Consider the following 20,280-nt stretch of genomic DNA (forward strand, 5'->3'; position numbering starts at 1 on the left):
AACCACCTTACTAACTCCATCACCCCACTTGCCTGCAAAAAGAAAGAGGCAATCAGTTGTAAAATTTGGCTATAAAAGCCATTCAAAACTATTGTAAAGTGTTTTTTTTTGGAGAAAAAAAGAGAGAGATTCGAATAGAGACTTTCAATACAAGAAATACACGAGATTAATCAAAAATCAAAGCAAAAGAGGTTTTTTGTGAGGTCTGACCGTCGTGTATGGTGACACCAAGGCGGCGCGTGGGGGTCCGGTGACCGGAGTAAGGCCAGACAGATGGCCGGATTTTGAAGGGAGGGGGAGAGTGTTATTATTATTATTATTATTATTATTACTTTTACTATTATTCTATATACTATTGCTGTTTTCTTTTTTTTATTAGTAGTACGTAATAGTGTTTTTATTATTTTATTATTACTTTTACCTTTTTATTACTACTATTATTAACCTACTATTATTTTTATTAATATAGTATTATTTCCTTTTTTTATATTATTATTATTAGCACGTATATTATTATTAATGTATCATTGTTATTTTCTATTTTATTATTACTTTTATTACTATTGTTTCTATTATTATTATTTTTAACATTATTATCATCATTATATATTTACCTTTTTTAATATTATTACCATTATAGTTTTTTATTTTTATTACTATTATTTTTATTATCCGTTCTATTTTTAAACTATTTCATTCAATATTTTGTTATACATGTGTTTATTTCCCCACTCCCGATTTAAATTAAATTTTCATTCGAATTTTCTTTGTTATTCCATTTTTTATCTCTATATTATTTTATTTATTATTATTTTTTGTCTGGATTTTTCAAGTAAATGCAATATTCGGTATTTGGAAATTCGAGAAATCGTGTCCTAACGTACTGGGTTTCAGTTTTTCGTTTGATCTAAGTAACCAATTATCCTTTTAAATTAAAATACATGAGTTTTAAATAAAACAAAGACAATATTCTGTATTTAGAAATTCGAGTAGTCGTGCCCTAACGTACTGGGTTTTGATTTTCCGTTTGATCTAAATATCCGAATGTCCCACTACAGGAAAATAGGGCTTTAGCGGCATTTTATCAAAAAACGCCGCAGAAATTATCAAACACGGAGCAATAGCGGCGTTTTACCAAAAACCCTGCTAAAAACCAGAGCATTAGCGGCGCTTTTGGTGAAACGCCGCTAAAAACCAGAGCATTAGCGGCGCTTTCGATAAAACGCCGCTAAAAGTCATATAATCCCTAAAACCCTAAACCCTCAAAAAATAATAAACACTAATCTATAACCCCTAAAACACTAAACCCTTAAAAACTAAACTATAACCCCTAAAACCCTAAACTCCAAAAAATATCATATGGATGTTGATGTGTATATACATAGATATTAATGTAAAAGCTTATGTTCATAATAAATTATGGAATTAAAACTGAAAGGGGTTTGAAACGATATCACATACAATTAAAGAATTTCAATTTGAAAGAGTGTAGCTTAAAACTGAATGGGGTTTGAAAGGGAAGAAAAATGTCTAAACCTTTGAAACATGAACTACAATTGAACAACATTGGTGTGTTGGCATACAAATTAGATGACATGTTTGATGGTATTGGGATGTCACCCAACTGTTGACTGAGTCTTAGCAATTAACATTCAACGCCAATTGTGAATTGTGAATTTATTTAAATTTTCATTTATGGATGTAATTTAATTATGATTTTAGGGTTGTTTTAGCAAAAATTAATAACTAATATTATTATCTAAACATGAATTATCATCAAATTAACTCTAAAATCCTAAACTCTTAAACCCCTAAACCTAATAAAACCCTAAACACTAATCTATAACCTTTAAAACCTTAAACCCCAAAAAACATCATATGGATGTTGATGTGTATATACATAGATATTAATGTAAAAGCTTATGTTCATAATAAATTACGGAAGCAATACTTAATATTGATTAAATTTATTTTTGGGTTTAGGGCTTAATATTTAAGATTTAAGGTCTATGATTTAGGGTTTTATGGTTTAAGGTTTAATGGCCATGGTAGTATGTTAATCTCAAGTGAATCATATTCAATTAAATCTTAAACCCTATAATTAATATATATTTAGGGGCATAAGTAGGGGGTTGAAAGGGTCTTTGCCCTTCTAAAATGAAAAATTTTCCATTTCGATTTTTTGAAATTTTTAAAAATTCTAAAGGTAAAATTGCACTTCATCCCTTTGAATAATGGAAAATTTTTGATTTAATCGTTTCAAAATTATAAAAATATATTCTAAAATTTAATCGTTTAAAGTTTAGATGATAGGGGGTAAGGGTTAGAGGTTAATGGGTAAAAGTTTAGGGTTTATGTTTTATGACTTAAGGTTAAAGGTTAAGATTAATGCTTTTATTTTCAAAAATATTTAATCTAAACCATTTGATATATTTAAATATTAGATTTAAAAAAACATTGATAAATAAATAAAAATATTGATAATAAATAAAAATGAAATATAAAAATAAAAATGTATAAAATAGAGGTTAGTGACATTTATATAAAAAACGCCACAAAAAATAAGCAATAGTGGCGTTTTTTTACTTAAAAAAATGGCCTCTTTTTATTACCAAATTCCCTCTCCTTTCGAAACCCTAAAATTTCCCCCTAAAATTGGTATCCTCAAAACTCCCTTTTCACACACGTCGTTTTCATCGGTTTACCTTGGAACCCATACGATCCCTTCCCCTTCCCCTTTCCCTTTCCCTTTAGTTTTGAAAAAACCCATACGATACCTTGGAACCAAATGCAGCAATTAATCACAGGGGATAACTTGTTTAGCATAGTAAAAAATATGATAATCGAAGTTTTGGATCCTTATTTAGGAAGGCTACAGAACCAAAAGCTCACAAATCCTGTTAGTATTCATGGAGATCTTGAATCTAGCAGAGGAGCTGAGATTTGCAACAACATACAAGTAATGAGGTTTTAAGGGCTCTATTGTCTCCTCAATCTAAGGTATTTTCTTTTATCGTATTCAAAAGTTATATCTTTATGGGGTTTGATTTCTCTTTCATTTCTTTGGACTTTAATTCTATTGTTAATGGAGTTTCTAGTCACATAAAGCTTCAAAGGTTGAATCCGTTCTTCTTTCAATTGGGTTATTTGATGCTGAATAAAAGATTTTTGTTTTAAAGATTTTTGTTCTTCTTTTTTTTTTACGAGTGGAAATTTTTTTTAATCTTCTCTAAACGTTATTGATGCTTAAGGAAACAAAGACTTGACATTTTTTCTTAGTATTGGTCTTGTTCTATTGTTTTTTAACATATTTTGTATAGTTCTTTGCCAGTGTTATCTCATATGTAAGTTCTCTTTTCAGCCCAATTTTCTGTTTCTGCTTTTCTTTTCTGTTTCGATCGTTGAAGTTTTAGTTTTTGTTAATTACACCATGTTGGTGTTGGTTTAGGTGTCAGGAGGAAGGTATTTTCGTCCTGGTATGGTGGCTTTACCACAGGATTCCCTGAATGTGCCCCGGAATGCAAAGCCTACAACCAATGGTTTGTACATCATTTTTAGCCTTTTCAGGATTTTATTAAAATCATTCGTATATTTATGGACAAGAATTTGCTCAAGTTTTTGTCTTGCTAGAGTCTTTATAACTCTGGTATTTGATTTAACACTATTTGGTAACTTAAGAGATTATGGTAGAAATTAGATTATACTCTTTGCTCGTGTTTTGAATACACTTATTTTATGTCGTTCAATGACTTGATGCACTGCACTGGTTCTTGAATTCTTTTTTTTTTTGTTTGAAAACTCTCTAAATAATCAATCCAAACTTGTCAGGTAATCATTCTAAAGGGCATGCAGGTGAAGTTCGAAGTGCAGAAAATGGAAGAGTGGGTTCCATCTATCAGGAGCAAATAGAACCATGTCATCTAAGTTCATCGATCTACTATGGTGGCCAAGACATATACATTCGGTCCTGCAGTGACCAGGACTCTGGATTGGTGAGTACTTCAAAAAACCTCTGGAGTATTCCTTCTGCATTTAAATTTTGATTTACCAATCTACTAACATGTTTTTCATAACTTTCTAGAACGATGATAGTGAAGGAGATCAATCGAGGTATGCATCAATAGGAAATTAGTGGAAAGGTGTGGTTGTCTAATGGGGTCTTTATATTATGAGAAGCATAGCATATAACTTTTTTAACTCAGGTTGATATCTTTGTTTTTTGTTTTTCTTCTTTTTCTGCAGGATCTGTCTATTATTGAGAGTTCACTTGCCAATCTACGTGCATATCAAGGTTAGATATTCACTGGAATAGCCAATCAATATGCTTATATATGGTCTTGTTGTTGGTACTGCATTAAACCCATTTCTCTATTAATCATCACTTAATAGGTAAGACCTTTAAAACCTGAACCAATTCTTCGACAACTGGTAGTTAAGAGTGTTAACCCTGCTTGGTCTAACCACCATCACTACTAAACTGATATTTAACTGTATTGTTTAACCTTTAAGTAAAGTAATTTGAAGGTGTATAAGCGAATTCTTAATGCTCTCCATGCGCAATTATGTTTCTCTCTTCATTTTTTCTTTAGATACAAATGGTTGGCGAGTAACTCATTGTATTTTCATTGTTTTTCTGATACACTTGCATATTCTTCCTTAACAGGTACATAAGGAAGATACAGATAGCAGTTCGATCTGTTTCTAGCTACATACATGGAACTGGACTACAGTAATCAGACATTGCAGACAACACTATAGTTATTTGGCTCCCTTCTTCGACTTGAAGGATGAGACTTGTTCTTTTCTTTTCTTTCTTTTAATTCTGTTAAGCATATCTACTTAAGTGACTTCTTGATATACTTTGGCTTACAGGTGCATACTTTGGCTTTGAAGGTCGTATAAGTGTTTAATAAAGAGAAAACCATTTTATGTGTTAAATGCTGAAAATTTAGGTGTTAAATGCTGCAATTTATGGTGTCTGAAAGTTGTGATTTATGATATTCGAATGATGTATTTTAAGTTGTTCGAATGTGTTAAAGAGTTGATTTAATATAATGCTTAATGATTGTTTATTGTTGTTCAAAGCATGATGAAATAAACATGTTACTATGCTTAATGTATTTTAAGACTGTTACTATGTTTCTTTTGGCTATTACAATTCTGATTCAAATTCTTAGGGTCGTAGCAGCATAGTGCAGTCTTGGAGACTGCTGCTACTGCAGGACCGTTATGTTTCATCTCACTGACCTGTTTATGTCGCTTTGAGCCCTTAGCATTGCTTGATTTCTGTCCTATTGTTCTTGAGACTAAAGGGAGAGGAATTTGAGTCTTCTATATATATCTGATGCAATGTTTTATGCTGTTTATCTTGTCTCATTTGTTATGTCCTATGTGCAGCTTTGCATATTCTCATAGAAATTTGTTTGGAAGAAACCAAAAGCTTAATATTTCCTTAGAAAGGGGCCAAATCGACTCTATATTCCGCATTAACTATACAAACCCATGGATTGAAGGAGATGATAAGAGGACATCTAGAACAATAATTATCCAGGTGGGTTTTGCTTTTACTTTTTAAATAATTGGAAGGTTGATTTCTACATTGAGCTCTCTCTCTCTCTTTTTTAAAGAATTCAAGAACCCCAGGCACACTTGTGCATGGTAACCAACATGACAATAGCAGCCTGAGCATTGGCCGTGTAACAGCTGGTATTGAGTTTAGTCGAGCACTGAGGCCAAAATTATTTCCACAGCTATCGTTCTGAGGCACTACAGCTTCAGGTGCTTTTTACTTCTTTACTTTTCTTCAGTATTGAAGAGTCTTATATTCTCTGTTTTCAAACTTCTTTCTCATCCTCGCTGAAAACTATCCTAAGCTCTTCTAGTTCCTTAAACTTGTATGCTTCATGTTCTACCAACAAACATATGCATGCTTAAACATGAACAAAATGATGTATGAGTACATAATTGGCTTATCTGTTTGATGCATTTTTGATAACCTAAAACATGTTGATGTAACAATGTTTGATTGCTAATCACATGATTTTCACTTTTGTTTTTTCTTCAATAATGATTGATTGCTAATGTAACAATGTTTTTATCTTGATGAGTCCCGAGTTTATCCATTACCAGTTTGATTTTGACATGAGTCCCTTAAACATGAAACTGGACTTATGCTTGTCACTTATTTACAGCTACAATAGCATTTACGATTAGCCTAGCATCAGTTTTTTTATTATGGGTTTACTTTTTACTGATTTCACTTTCATTACAGTAGATGGTATAGCTAATTTCCTTGTTTTGCTCAGTCAGGTGACCGAGATTCCGTTTAACAATTTTCTTTATTGCTGGAACAAGTCTTAACCAAGATCAAGATCAAAGAACTTCACTAAGTTATATATGCAGGAATTGCAATGAGAGGTGATGATGATTTGGCATTATATTCTCACCAGGATGAATTTTGTTTTAGAAATTGTAATACTTTGTGTGTTTTTTTTATGTATTAAATTACATATTGAATCAATGTTTATGTATTAAATTTAAATTCATTAATTTTTATATTTAGTTTTGAAGTTTAAATTTTAATGGAAAATTTAATTTAATTAATATTTTTTATTTATCCTTAAAATTTCAAATTTGTTTAAAGTTTAAATTTCAAAAACTAAACATAATATAATATTTAACATAGAAATAAATATTATTTAATTAAAATAAAATAATTTTTTTGAAGTTCATGATTTTTAGCGGTGTTTGTGAGAAAAGCGCCGCTAAAAGTCATGTTCTTTAGTGGAGTTTGTGGGAAAAGTGTCGCTAAAAGTCATGATTTTTAGCGGCGTTTGTGGGAAAAGCGCCGCTAAAAGTATGATCTTTAGCGGCGTTTTTGGAAAAGCGCCGCTAAAGGTCATGGTTTTTAGCGGCGTTTATAAAAAAAGCGTCGTTAAAAGTCATGGTCTTTAGCGGCATTTTTTTAAATAAACACCACAAATTTTTGCGGCCCCTGTTATAGAGGCATTTTTTGCTTCGCTTATGAAAACGCCGCTAAAGACAAAAAAAAATGCCACTAGAAGTCTGTTCTCCTGTAGTGTCCTTTTTAAAATTTAAATACAAGAGTTTTAAATGAAATAGAAGGCAAGCTCATACTCGAAGGTCGAGGTCTTGTGTCTTAACGTACTGGATATAACATTTTACCTTGAGATGAAACGGTCCTTGACATACGTTTTAATTCATCCAAATACTTTAAAAAAGCATTAATACTAAGAAGGATCGTATTTTAAACTCTTGTCAAATTTTCAATTTTTGACATTAAGACACTGGATAATTAATTAGGTACCAAATTTGGGCGTGACGAGGGTGATAACCCTTCCTCGCACGTAATCGACTCTCGAACCCGTTTTTCCAATTTTCACAGACCAAAATCGTTGTTTTGATAAATCAATCTGTTTATTGAAAAACGACCACGTTTTGAAGTGATCTGATCACATCTCATTAAAAAGGATTGATGGCGACTCTAAACTTTTATCTTAAAAAGTCGATTCCCGTTTTTCAAAAAAATGGTTTCGACAGAGGATGAAGTAAAAAAAATGACTATTCAAAGGCTTTGAGGAATAGTCCTATAATGAGTTATTCTATTGAATAACATTCGACCAACTAAACTAACAAAATACTGTAACACTCAAAATAGACTTGGAACTGAGTGGTTATTACAACCAACCAAACATGCTGATAATGTACTAACACCATTAAGGTAACCTCATCCGGAGGCTTTGAAAACATGTAAATACTAGTGTCGTGAAAAAGCAAGAGTCGCTAGTGTGTCTACTACCTTATTACCCTTTTTGTAAACATGACGAATTTTAACTATCCAATCCAATTGCAACAACATCTTGGAAACCTTTGCTATTGCATTGCAAGTACGATCCAACTCCTGTACGTTCACTTGTGTTGTTGCAACAATAATATCCATTTTTAGCACAATTTGATTAGCTCCCAATAATGTGCTAGCTTGAGCGCCTCAAATCAAAGAAATATTTTGAAACTCTAAAAATTAATTTAAAGTTTAATTTTTTTTTAAAATATGAAATAATAAAAAAAACAAGCGGATATTACGAGGAAATAAAAAAAAGTGTGCATAATGCATTAACAACCATGCCATCTTTTATCCTTAGTCATTTAACAAAAACGAATTTAAAAAAAAAAAAGAAGACAAAATTAATAAATTCAACTATCATTTTATAATTAAAAAATAAAGTTAGTAATAGGTAGCTACGGACGCAATTTACCATTTTACTTTTTCTTTTTGCATGTGTAACATTTTAGAGGGAAAAAGGTTATTTTAGTCATTTAGAATCTAAAAAGGAAGGAAACTGCTAACTGCAGACTATCTAGGGACTCCAATTATCATTTAACGTTAAGCTATCAAAAAGGAAAATTAAATTTCCCGGGAGATCATCAAAACAATTGAAGTTGGGGTTTAGGTTTTCAAATTAATCCAATCAGAAAATGTCTGAGACTAGAAAATTGATGCCTAATATCGATCAACAAACCACGAAGATACTCAATCTCACCGTTCTCCAACGAATCGATCCTTGAAGAGACTTTGATAACTGCCGCTCACGTTACCTTCTACGAATTCAACATCGATAGTAATCAATGGGTTCGCTTTGTCACAACTCTCCTTTTCAATCTTTGGAATCTTAATTTTTCGTTTCTAGTCTAGTTTAGAATTTTCAAGTTTTTCACTTTTCAGTTTTATATCCTCACTCTCCTTTGTTGTGGACAATATTTTTGTCTGAGCCCAATTAGATATTTTTGTTTTTCTTTTATTTTTTATTTTTTTGGGCCTATCAAGGGCCCAAATTATGATACTATTATTATAATTAAATGTTAGTATTGTCTTTTTTTTTTTTTTTATAAATAAACAAGATTGAAAAGTAGCATATATACATGAAATGAAATTAAAGAAAATAAAGAAAGAAGAGGTTTTTCATATTTCGTTCTTAAAAAAAAGTAAAAAAAAACAATAAGCATTATATTTCTTTTTTTTCCTTTTCTTTTTCTTTTTTTTTGCCATATACATATCATGAGGGATCGTGTTTTGGGCTCCGATGAAGGGGATGTCACTGAACTGTCGGTCCTCCTCCCCTAGGAGCCCCAAAAATCGCCTTTTTTTCTCTTTCCCCTTTATTAGGTTTTTTTTTAAAAAAAAAAAGGTTTGATCTTAGTAAAAGTTTTGATTTTTTTTTAAAAAGAAGATAGTTTAGATTTAGTCATATTAAAGGAAAAGTTTAAATTTTTAAAACAAATTTTCGATTTCTTTCAACTATTTCGAAATAAAGCTTTATTTTTAAGAAAAATTGTAATTTTTTTTTAAAATAGAAAGTTTAGATTTTTAAAAATAAAAATATGTTTTTTATTCATTTAAAGGAAAAGTTTAAAAATTTTAAAATAAAAATTTGATTTTTTCCAACTATTTCGAAATAAAGCTTGGATTTTTAAGAAAAGCAGTGATTTTTTTAAGAAGATTTTAATTTTACAAAAAAAAAAATGGTAGCTCTACCACCGAAGGCTGGAGAGTCGTTGGGCTCTCTGTTGGTGGAGTTATAGCCAACATAGAAGGAGGAAAAGTTTTTTTTTTAAATGAGGTTAAAAATGAAAGAATGAATAGTTTTTTTCCATTTATAAGTGCCAAAAATGAGTAATTTATTCTCACCCCTTATTTTTTAAATTCACAAAAATACCCTTTTTTTGTAGCATCGCCCTCACTCTCTGGCCTATTTACACCGGTAACCCTTTTATTTATTCAAACCTTCGATTTAATCCGAAATTTAAAAATTAAAAGTAAATTAATTGCTACATCAGTCCTCTGCCTTCCACATTTTTTATCTTTTAGCCCAAAAATCAAGTTATGTCATTTTGTTTCCATCTTTAATAATTTATTTACACTTATATCTTACCTTTCATTACCTTATATATTTAATGTCAATTATGCATTTTATTTTAATGTTTTATATTTATTCACACTTGTATAATTTTTATTTATACTTATTTCATCTTTATTTATTTTCATGTCTATTTATATATTTTTTTACACATTCTCCTTAACATATATTTTAATATTATTTGTTTATGTTACTTTGATTCTTTTATTTTATTATGAATAAGGTGTTTTATTGTTATTATTATCATCATCATGTAAAAGTCTTATTTATTTCATTTATTTAAGTTTTCCTTTTATTAATTGCCATTTTTGTAAGAGTTTTAACTTTTCATTAACTTTAGTCAATTTAATTAATTTTCATATTTTATTATTATTCGTTTTAAAAGAGGGAACCTTAGGTCATTTTTCCATCCTATAATTGTTGACATGAAGTTAGTTAAGTAGGTGTTACATTTTAATGAAACCATAAGATTTTTACATTTGAATCCAGGTTAGTCTTTAAGATCTTATTTATCATTTACCCTAGAAAAATTATAAATAATATGTAAGATTTTTTTAGGGTTTTAAACTAATTTTAAATATCGTATAGGATTCCTCTTTAAAATCTTAAATTAATATGTAAATATTCTTTAGGACTTTATTCAAGATTAAAGCTAAATATTTTTGTAGGTGAATTGTAATTCATGAGTAAGTCTTTCTAAGTATTTTATTTTAGAATCTTTTTAAGAAAGCAAATAAATATTATTTAAAATATATTATTTTAGGATTTTTAACGAATTTAAATTTTACATCAAGAATTTTAAAGTAAGATAAATCATAAACCCGACATAGGATACTTTCATAAGATCTTGATAGATTCAACATTATCAATTAAATCTTTTAAAAAATAAAAATAATAAAAGATTGAACAAGTTGTAGATGTCTTTTAATATTTCTCTTAATTCATTGGTAATTTCTAGTTTTTTTTTAGAATTTTAAAATAGAATTAATTTTAGGAATTGAAGGTATTTTATTACAATTATTTAGGAATCCTTTAGAGTTCCCGTTAAAAGTAAAAATCTCTAATTTAAGTTTCAAATTAGATAAGTTTGGTGAACATATCTTAATCGAGTTACAAGTAAATCAGAGGCATTTTCTTTAGAGTTTTTATTTAAGATTTCAATAAGATTTTAGCCTAAATTAAGATATTAATATGCGTAAATGGAAAAAACCTAGCTTCTAAGACCTCGTAGTACTATCCCCGGATAGGCGTTGTGGGGGTGCTATAACCTTCCCCACACGTAACCGTACTCCCAAACCCGAAATTTGGTGATGAGATCGAGTCTAGACTTTTTAGATTTTTCTATAGTATTAATTCTAGACTTTTAGATGATAAGTGGCTAACCAACCTAACTCTAATTGGTTTGTGACAATAGGTGGCTTACTAGGCCCTTTTACTCTTATGTAGGCAACGTTATGACATCTGTGTTTTAAATAATTCTCGTTTTTTATTTTATTTTTTAGAGTCAAAAAAATGTTGAAGGATCTCTCTTTGTTGTTAAAAGGTAAAATTAGTTAATGTGCTTGAGCCTTTTTTTTAAGCATTAGCTTGTTTGAAGCAAGTAATTAACCTAGGAAATTGGTTAAATTGTAGTAATGATTTCTGACTGTTTCCTTAATTTTTTAGGAATATGCAACCGCGGTTCCAGTTCATTGTAATGAATCGACATAATACAGGTCAAAGTTCTTAATCTTAATGAAAGATCATGGACTTTTTTCTTTTGCCTTATTTAATACTAAAGCTAGTTTTAACAAACAAATAATTTAGTGGAGAATTTACTAGGAGATTTTGAGTATGAGGTTCAAGTTCCATACTTGTTGTACCGAAATGCAGCACAGGAAGTTAATGGCATTTGGTTCTATAATTCGCGTGAATGTGAGGATGTTGCAAACCTCTTTAGTAGGTATAGCATCTTTCTTTCTATTTTAGTTCTTTTCTTTTTTCAAATTTTACAGACTTTTAATAATTGACTTTGAGAATAGTTACCTGAAGTGAATTCAAACACCGAGGTTAGATTTTTTCTATATTGTATATGCTATGCTTTATTCATTATCATTATTCTCCCCCAAAAGGAAGGGTTTAGTTGTTGAAGCATTCACTTGATGGATTTTTATTTGACAATACTCTTCTGGTTGATTGAATTTTTTTTTGTTTCACAAATTTGGTAACAAAATTATAGATAAGTGAGGTCAATGAACTTTAATATGTTGAATAGATAATAGCTCCACAAACTATCAAGTTGAGAGTTGTGACTTGATGATATGCATAATGGTATGTTATGTGTAATTTGACAAACTTTGGTAATATCTAAAATAGAGGTTCCTCTTCATTAGAGCGATTTTAAAACTTTTTTAATTTATGAAATGCCATGAAAGTAATCTGTTAAAACTTATGTAAGTATACTTTTGTTAGAGATGATTTCACTAATAGAACTTCCATGTTTGTTCCTTTTGGAGGTTTGAACTCTAACGTCGTATTTGTTATATTCACAAAATACTTCATGCATATTCAAAATTCCCTACAAAGCCAAAAGTATCTTCAAGCAAAAGGTAATGACTTTTTTGAATCATCTATAAGTTGTTGTTTTTCTAAAGCCTTGGAACATAGTTAACTATTAAATTTGCCATGCAGCTCATAGGATATCTATTTTTGTTTAACCCTTCATGCCTGATGCTTTTAGCACTATATGTTATATTGAACAAAATAATGTCTTGCAAATTGTCCATACTGCACGTGTAGAACTTCAGGCATGACATGAGGTAGCATTGCAACCAAGGATTAAGGTGATAAAGAGTTGGAGTGTGGGACTATAGAGTGGACTCTAGGGTACCAAATGTTGTAGCAGGTTAAGAAAATAGTAAGTAGGGAGTTGGGAGTATATGAAGCAAGAACTGGAGAGTAGAGAACAGTAATGGCATGGAGTTACAAATTGGAAGTATATTGTCACATCCCACTTTTCAATTGATTATACAAGAGTGATATTATAATCTCCTATATTTTAAATTAATTACGCAATTGTGAAAACAAGGAAGTGTTGTGGCTGAGTGGTAGGAAGCTCCTTAACTATCCTAGAGGTCCCTAGTTCGAATCCCTTTACTCCCTTGTTTTAATTTTCTATTTTTGGCACAATTCCCATGTGAACAATAGATGCAAATCATCCATCCCCTTGTTGTCTTATGTGGAGGATTGCTTTCCTATTTTAGCAAGTCAAACTTGCCATAAGTTGTGAGACACATCCCCTTTTCTGCTCATTTGTTCTTTCTCATTCTTTTCATTATTTTCTTGCCAAAACAAAGGTTTTGACCACCCCAAAAGCCTCCCAAACCGTTCACCACCCTCATTTCCTCCCATATTCTCTTTTCTTCTCTTTTCCTCTACCATTTTCTCTCTTTTTGGCAACCACCACTATTTCTCTTCATCTTTGCTTCAATTCCTCCGCTGTGAGCCTTAGTTGCACCACCACCTCACCATCGTCCATACCCGTCTTCTCTCATTCTTCTCCTCCGATCACCATCTTTTGTCACCACCATGAACTACCGGTAGACCACTACCATTGCCACCGTCACTATCGTCGACGTCAATTGTCACTGGGTTTTGGGTTTTTCTCCTCTTTTCCTCTCATTTCCAATTTATTTCACTTTTTTCTTCAAATTGACTCATTATTTAATTTTTTTTCACTCCACTTGTGTATATATCTCACCGATCACATGATCCCTTATAGATCATTAAACTTCTAAACGTTTCTCCAGGATTCATCTCCGACTTTGTTGTGCTATTTAGTAGTGTAAGTTATACAAAGTGATGGAATCATCGTCTTTCTTTATTTTTTTTCCTCTTTCTCAAAAAATGACTCAACTATAATTGTTTTCTTGAGATTAACTTTCAATCTCCATGTGTTATGAAGGACCGAATAACAATCCTTTGAGAAACCAATTGTATGGCATCGTGAGAGTAACAGATCTGAGCGTTTGAATTAAGGGAAAGTATTAATGAGATTTCCTGCATTAGATCTTATATTAAAGGACTTATTTTTTCATTAGATTGTGACTAAAAAAAGATATTCATGTGATTAGATTTGTGATTGGGACTAGATTCATGTGAGACTTCTACAAAGGGAGTGTACGATTTAGATCTACAAAAAGGTGTGGGATCTTTAACTTATGTTATGTGATGAGTGTTTATTTTTATTATATTAGTATGTTAATAATTTTTTATAAGTGGCTACACTAAATACTTATAAAGAGGGTTGACAACCCCATCAATGAGAAACCCAAGTGACTTTTTTCGTTGTTATTGAAAAGTATATTATGTGATGTGATGTTATTATTTGATTGTGATGTTTGTGCAAATTGCATCTTTGTAGTATTAATATATGTGTAGATCTCATTCTGATGACATATGATGTATGGCTTATGTGTTATTGTTATGATTCCGTTATGTAAATATGAGAATATGAATATAACCATGTGATATTTGATCCTATGTGTAAAACATGTTTACAACATGTTAATGTGAATTGATTAAAATGAGAAAATGACCATATCATATGCATGGGGTGGGATTCCTAAAAGGATGAAGATATGTGGCAGTTTATCTACAATTATGTGGTCGTTTATCGATAATTATGTGGTGGCTTGTCAACAATGTGCCATGTGGTTATTCTTGTCATTTATATGGTGGCTTGTCCACAATGTGCTATGTGATCGTTTTCAACAGTGGTTTGTCAACAAATGGTGTGTTATTGGATGGACGAGTTCTGGGGAACTCGATATTGGTGTGTAGCGGAGATGGGTAGGAAATTCTTCAAAATGTGTATTGTTACAAAAGTATGCCTTGATTTTTTTTATATGTAATATTGATTTCTGTGAAAATTGTATACATATTATTTTGGATATGTTATTCGATGTGTTGAAATGTATGTCATATTGTTTGTGTATATATTTTGTTTCGATCTCACACTGAGCCTTTTATAGCTCACCCATACTACTCGTGTGTCTCAGGTAATCCTTGTAACTAGGACTCAGAATCGGTCACCAAAGAAGCTCTTGAAATAATAGTTTCTTGGTTATGGATTTTTAAGATGATTTGGGACTTTTATAAGCTTTTTTATTATATTTTGGATTTTATTTTTTGGAAAATTATTAAACTGTGGCATGAGATATTTTGTTTTTAAAACTATAGACATTGAATGTTTTTGCATGGATTATTTATATGGATTAAACATTTTAATGGTTTTCTTAATAAAATTTGCTTCCCTCAAACTCAATTAATCAAATATTTTTTTTATGATTAAAAATTTTTTTTACAATAATAAGTAAGGCTTCCTTCGAAGTAATATTTTTACTACAATGTATAAAAAGGGAATATTAAAGTGCCTTTTCAAAGATTAGATCCATTTTTTTCAACTCAAGGTTTTCTCTATTTCTATGGCCTATGTAATCGTTTGGATTGGGCTGTAACATCTAGGCCCGGTTTGAAGGGTCACATATATTCTTAAAATAGGTGAGTGGGAGAAGAAGTTTATCTGAAAAAATTATTGTTATGACAATGAGTCTAAACTGGCCTCATCTGTAGGGTTAAAGGTTCTTCCAAAATCTAATTCAATAGATAAAACTTGTATGACATGCTAAGTCACATGGGTAAATTTGTAATGTCATGATTAGCCAATATTAATATCTTTGTTTTCTTATGGTTCTGTGTTCACTAAGCTTGTATCATACTATAATGTAGTGAATTTGAGGAACTAGAAACAGTTCCTGGCATATCAGCAATTAAAGGTCCCTTAGAGCCACCTCAAACTGCCTCTCCTGCTACTAATACTCCTAAAGATTCATTATTTGTTAACTTCTTTAGTGTAAGACTACTACTGACACTCACCTTTTGGCTAATGACTGATTTCAAACTTATTTGGTTCACTAACTTTAGGTTGTTATGAATCCTGGAACTAATGCTACAAATGGTACAAAACCAATACAACCTTACCATTTTATCTTATCCACCCCTCTACACTCTCACACACTACTTGTCATCTCCACTACAACCCTCACTCCATCAGTGTCACCCTTTCCTCTTTCTACTCCACCTTTGCTCAATTTAGTAAGTAGCAACAACCAAGTAACCAATCTTTTTAAGCCTTCTTAATTTTTTGTATCATTCCTTATTATTATCCTCTTTGATGATGCCACCTATTTCTACATCATCTCCAACTGCTTTTGCTCTTCATCCACCCCTAAATCTACAACGTCCTTATGGCACTCCAATGCATCAATGCTTTCCACCACCTACTCCCCTACATCTCTCACTCCTGCTAGATTGCCTACTTTGCGCAAGGATAAAGTTCGTGATGCACTACTAATGCTTGCTTAGGTATTTATCAGTTTTTGTATATTGTTTCTTATTTTAACTTGTAATGTTAACTAATAGCAGTTATGACTTATGTATGATGATTAATTAAGACATTCAGCCAAAGACATATATATGTATATATATACACATATGCATACATATAAAAAGCAGATATAAAGAAAAAAATTGTTATTCTTGATACTATGAGCAGAAAATGCAAATGACCCTAAAATATAATAGATGCAATATGTGAATATCTTTGCACCTATTGGTAAGTATTGATGAACATTTTTCCTTAGATTTTAAATATTGTAACTACGTGGTATGCTTGGAAGGTCAATAGTAAACTCCAAGTTACATACATGTGTATATACAATAATTTGAAGCTTCCTTTCTAGTTATTGACAACCTTTTGTTTTTGTTGTTGTTCTTAACCCAAGATAATCAATTCATTGGCATGTTCTACCATGCATTGCTAAAGATGCACAATGCCTAAGTACTATAAAGATTGAGCTTCAAAAGGTTATTTTTTATGTTACATGTGCACTATTTACTTTTACTTTCTTCAATTAGGTACCTCAACTTTGAAACGTTCTTTGATCCATAATAATCATTAATGGTGGACAAGGTGTAGGTATATTTTTTTTACCTAATGCCTAATTCATCAAAGTAAAAGTCTAAGATGTGTAAGGGAAATTAAAAACCAAGTTTGAGGGTTGGTTAATTTGTGTTTAGTTCTACTTTTCCCTTTGCCAGAATTCATTATTTGCTATAAATGATTATAAGATTGATTGTGTTTATAGAGTGACCTCTATTATGTCAACTTATGAGATAAGTTTTTGCTTTTAGCTCTTTCAAACTGTTGGAACTTGGAAGCATTAGATTTGGAAGTTTGTTTTAAGTTTTAACATTTGTGTATTTTTTAAAGGAGTAATTCAAGGAATGATTGGGGGAACAATCCGAGGAATCATATTAACCTGATTTTTTGGTTTAATTTTGAGGGATCCCAAATTATTCCTAATTTGAATCCAATTGGATCCTCTATTGGAATGGGTAGAATTAATACGAAGCATGATCTTGAAAAGAATCCAATAGTGAATGTTGAAAGGAAGAAAATGCCCAAAATAAATGTATTAGTTCCTAATGTTTCTAAGTTATCTAATTCACAAGGAATTATTGTTTAGTAAAATAATGCTCACATTCAACAAGGATTGGTGGCTGCTAATGGGCAAGTTGACCGGGTATAATAAAAATTCTATATTGAAATATCTGCGGATTAGGGAGTATGTAGATAATTCGAAGGTTTCAATTCATGTTGAAGTCTATTAATCCTTAAAAGTTGTCATCTTCATGGTGACAAAATTAGATGGTGGGCATATGGAAAAGGTGCGTAGAAAATATGGCTTTATAAATGGAATTGATGTTTAGGCGAAAAGTTCTCGAAGGGGGCTTAGTTTCGCATGGAATGGCAATGATATGGTTAGCATTAAGAGTTTTTCTAAAAATCATATTGATGCCATTATCAAAGAAGGTGATGATAGTTCGATGTGGATATTTACTGGTTTTTATGGAGCCTCGGATGTAAGACACAGAAAGAGGGAAGTTGGGATTTGATTCGACGCCTAAAAAGAAATTGTGATATGCCTCAGATTATTTGTGGTGATTTTAATGAGATATTATATTCATATGAAAAAAAGAAGGTATCCCAAAGGATGAAAGGCGAATGGAAAACTTTAGATAAGTGCTAGAGGAATGCAATTTGGTGGATGGAGATTTTTCGAGACCTTGGTTCACTTGAGAAATGGTGAACTTACCGGAGACTAATATTAGAGAACGGTTGGATAGAGGGTTCGTTAGTTTGGGATGGTGATGGCCGTGAAACTAATTAAAAGTTTAACTTAAGGCAAGCGTACCTATTGAACAGTAGTATAGTTATGGTGAGACCGGAAATATCGTATCCACGAGGACTAAAAGTACTAGTAATTACTATCTTTATATTATCTGGCCTAAAAATTAAGCAAATGTTTTATTTAAAACTAATTATCTAATTAAAAAAGATTACGACAGAGATTAAAGTTGGAGAATACTTTTTAGAAAACCGATGGAGAAGACAATACCCAAGGAAGAATTCACCTAGACTTCACTTATTACCTTTGAGTTAGACGATTTATTCACTTGACTTAATCCGTAGAAATCCCTGATTTATGTTAATATCTCTCTCGAGACAAAAAACAACTGACTCTAGGTTGATTAATTGAAATCTCTTTCTAATTAAAACCCATATTGTCGCATTAACTTGATCTATGGATTCCCTTATTAGATTTGACTCTAATCCGACAGATTTATGTCGTCCTATCTCTAGGATTGCATGCAACTCTGCTTAATTATGAATGATCTACTCTTAAACAAGGACTTTTTCTCCATTGAATAAGCACATCAAAAACTTGAATTACTATCCTGGAATATTAAAGCAAGAGTTAAATTCACAATTAAGAATAAGAACAAGTATTTATCATATAACTTAAATAATAATAATAATATCCATCTTAGGTTTTATCTCCCTTAGGTATTTAGGGAGTTTAGTTCATAATAATAATGGAAAACATCTCAAAGTTTGGAAAACAACAAAACATAAAGAAACCCAAAGACTTCTAGGAAATTGGATGGAGATCTTCAGCCTTGATGTAGATCCTGCCTCCGAGGTGATTCCGATGGCTGTCCTTGACTATTTTCAGCCTTCAACTCTGTGTCTCCTCCCTAATCCTCTTCTAGGGTTTTATATAGACTTTTGAATGCCCAAAATAACCCAAAATTAGCCTTTTTCGAGTAGAACTAGACTTGGGCTCGACAGGGACACAGCCGTGTGCCACGCCCGTGTGAAGGTGCTCAGGCCGTGTGTAATTCTGACTTGGATAAATGTCAACACGGCCATGACACACGGGCATGTGGTCTACCCGTATGACATACACGGACGTGTGGATCACCCGTGTGGAAGTGCCTAGGCCGTGTGAAACACTGATTTATTCCCAATTTGTTCGTAAGCTTTCCTGAGTATAAAACATGAAATTAAAGGATTAGGAGCATCAAATTCAATGAAACCAAGGAAAAATCATCCATAAATATGCCAAGCATGGGGTAAAAATATGTATATATTATGGTTTATCAAATATCCCCACACTTAAGCATTTGCTTATCCTCAAGCAAAATCCTCAACTCACAAATAAAATAAATCATTCTCAACTTATAATTCTCATCAATAATGTTCGAAATAATCCACAAGTAATCATACGTTAAAAGCTTAACTATAAGAACATTAAAGTTTCAAATAATCCAAATTGAGTATTTCAATCATAAAATCATAGGTATCCCCCTTTATCTAAGTAATCACCTTTAATTTCAAATTAACAAGGTTGACATCCTCACTAATGATTCACTCAAATCACTCAAAGTGTTTAAGGTTCAATAATTAAGCACTCAATAGTCAAACATGAAAATTTATTACCAGAGGCTTGCAGGAATATCAAATCTTGCCCACTATAATGAAATGATACACAAATCAAAAGGTCTTTAACAGGGTTATAATGGGGCTTGGGTTAAAGGTGTGGATAAAGGCTGAAAAGGTGGGTTAATATTGAGATTAATTTAATAAATTACCAAACTTAGAAAAATAAAGCTAATAACTGAATTACAAACAAGTGCCAGAATTAACACTAACCAAAACTAATAAAGGGAGCTTTTCTCTCAATATGATAACTTATCCAAGTTTTTTAGAACAATATCTAATTTGAATGAATATACATTTTTTTTAAGAATAAGAACAATAATGGAAAATACATAGTAAGAAATAATTCAGCAACCGGAATGAATGAACATAATTAGGTAACTAATCAAATTAAATCTCGATAAAAAGGGAATCAATAAAAAGGGAGAAATTCTTAATAAATCAAAAAGGGTTAAGTTG

The 20,280-nt window shown here is 31.2% G+C and overlaps 1 protein-coding gene and 1 pseudogene across 10 annotated transcripts; both read left to right on the forward strand.

Annotated features, from left to right (window-relative positions):
- The first annotated feature begins 2,615 nt into the window (after positions 1–2,615).
- LOC107948444 (uncharacterized) lies at positions 2,616–6,545 on the forward strand. 10 transcript variants are annotated; one of them, XM_016882989.2, is made up of 8 exons: positions 2,616–3,000; positions 3,449–3,539; positions 3,829–3,992; positions 4,082–4,110; positions 4,243–4,291; positions 4,664–5,551; positions 5,628–5,778; positions 6,306–6,545. In XM_016882989.2, exons 2-6 carry the CDS (start codon positions 3,479–3,481, stop codon positions 4,703–4,705), a joined length of 345 nt encoding a protein of 114 aa, XP_016738478.2. In that variant the 5' UTR covers positions 2,616–3,000; positions 3,449–3,478; the 3' UTR covers positions 4,706–5,551; positions 5,628–5,778; positions 6,306–6,545. The 10 variants fall into 10 exon arrangements, 5 of the variants coding, with proteins under 5 accessions (XP_016738478.2, XP_040966988.1, XP_040966991.1 ...); XM_041111054.1 differs by having other exon boundaries at positions 6,310–6,545; XM_041111057.1 differs by having other exon boundaries at positions 2,625–3,000; positions 3,853–3,992.
- Positions 6,546–7,699: 1,154 nt separating this feature from the next.
- LOC107947853 (mRNA-decapping enzyme-like protein) lies at positions 7,700–16,340 on the forward strand (annotated as a pseudogene).
- The last annotated feature ends 3,940 nt before the right edge of the window (positions 16,341–20,280 follow it).

This window comes from Gossypium hirsutum, chromosome A04 (assembly GCF_007990345.1).
Source record: "Gossypium hirsutum isolate 1008001.06 chromosome A04, Gossypium_hirsutum_v2.1, whole genome shotgun sequence".
Classification (NCBI taxonomy): Eukaryota; Viridiplantae; Streptophyta; class Magnoliopsida; order Malvales; family Malvaceae; genus Gossypium; species Gossypium hirsutum.

Bases quoted from the DNA above. Each gene is read 5' to 3' on its own strand.
- LOC107948444 (XM_016882989.2), top strand. From the start codon at position 3,479: ATGGTGGCTTTACCACAGGATTCCCTGAATGTGCCCCGGAATGCAAAG. The intron at 4,111-4,242 runs GTATGCATCAAT...CTTTTTCTGCAG, and splicing joins AGTGAAGGAGATCAATCGAG to GATCTGTCTATTATTGAGAG. The intron at 4,292-4,663 runs GTTAGATATTCA...CTTCCTTAACAG, and splicing joins CAATCTACGTGCATATCAAG to GTACATAAGGAAGATACAGA.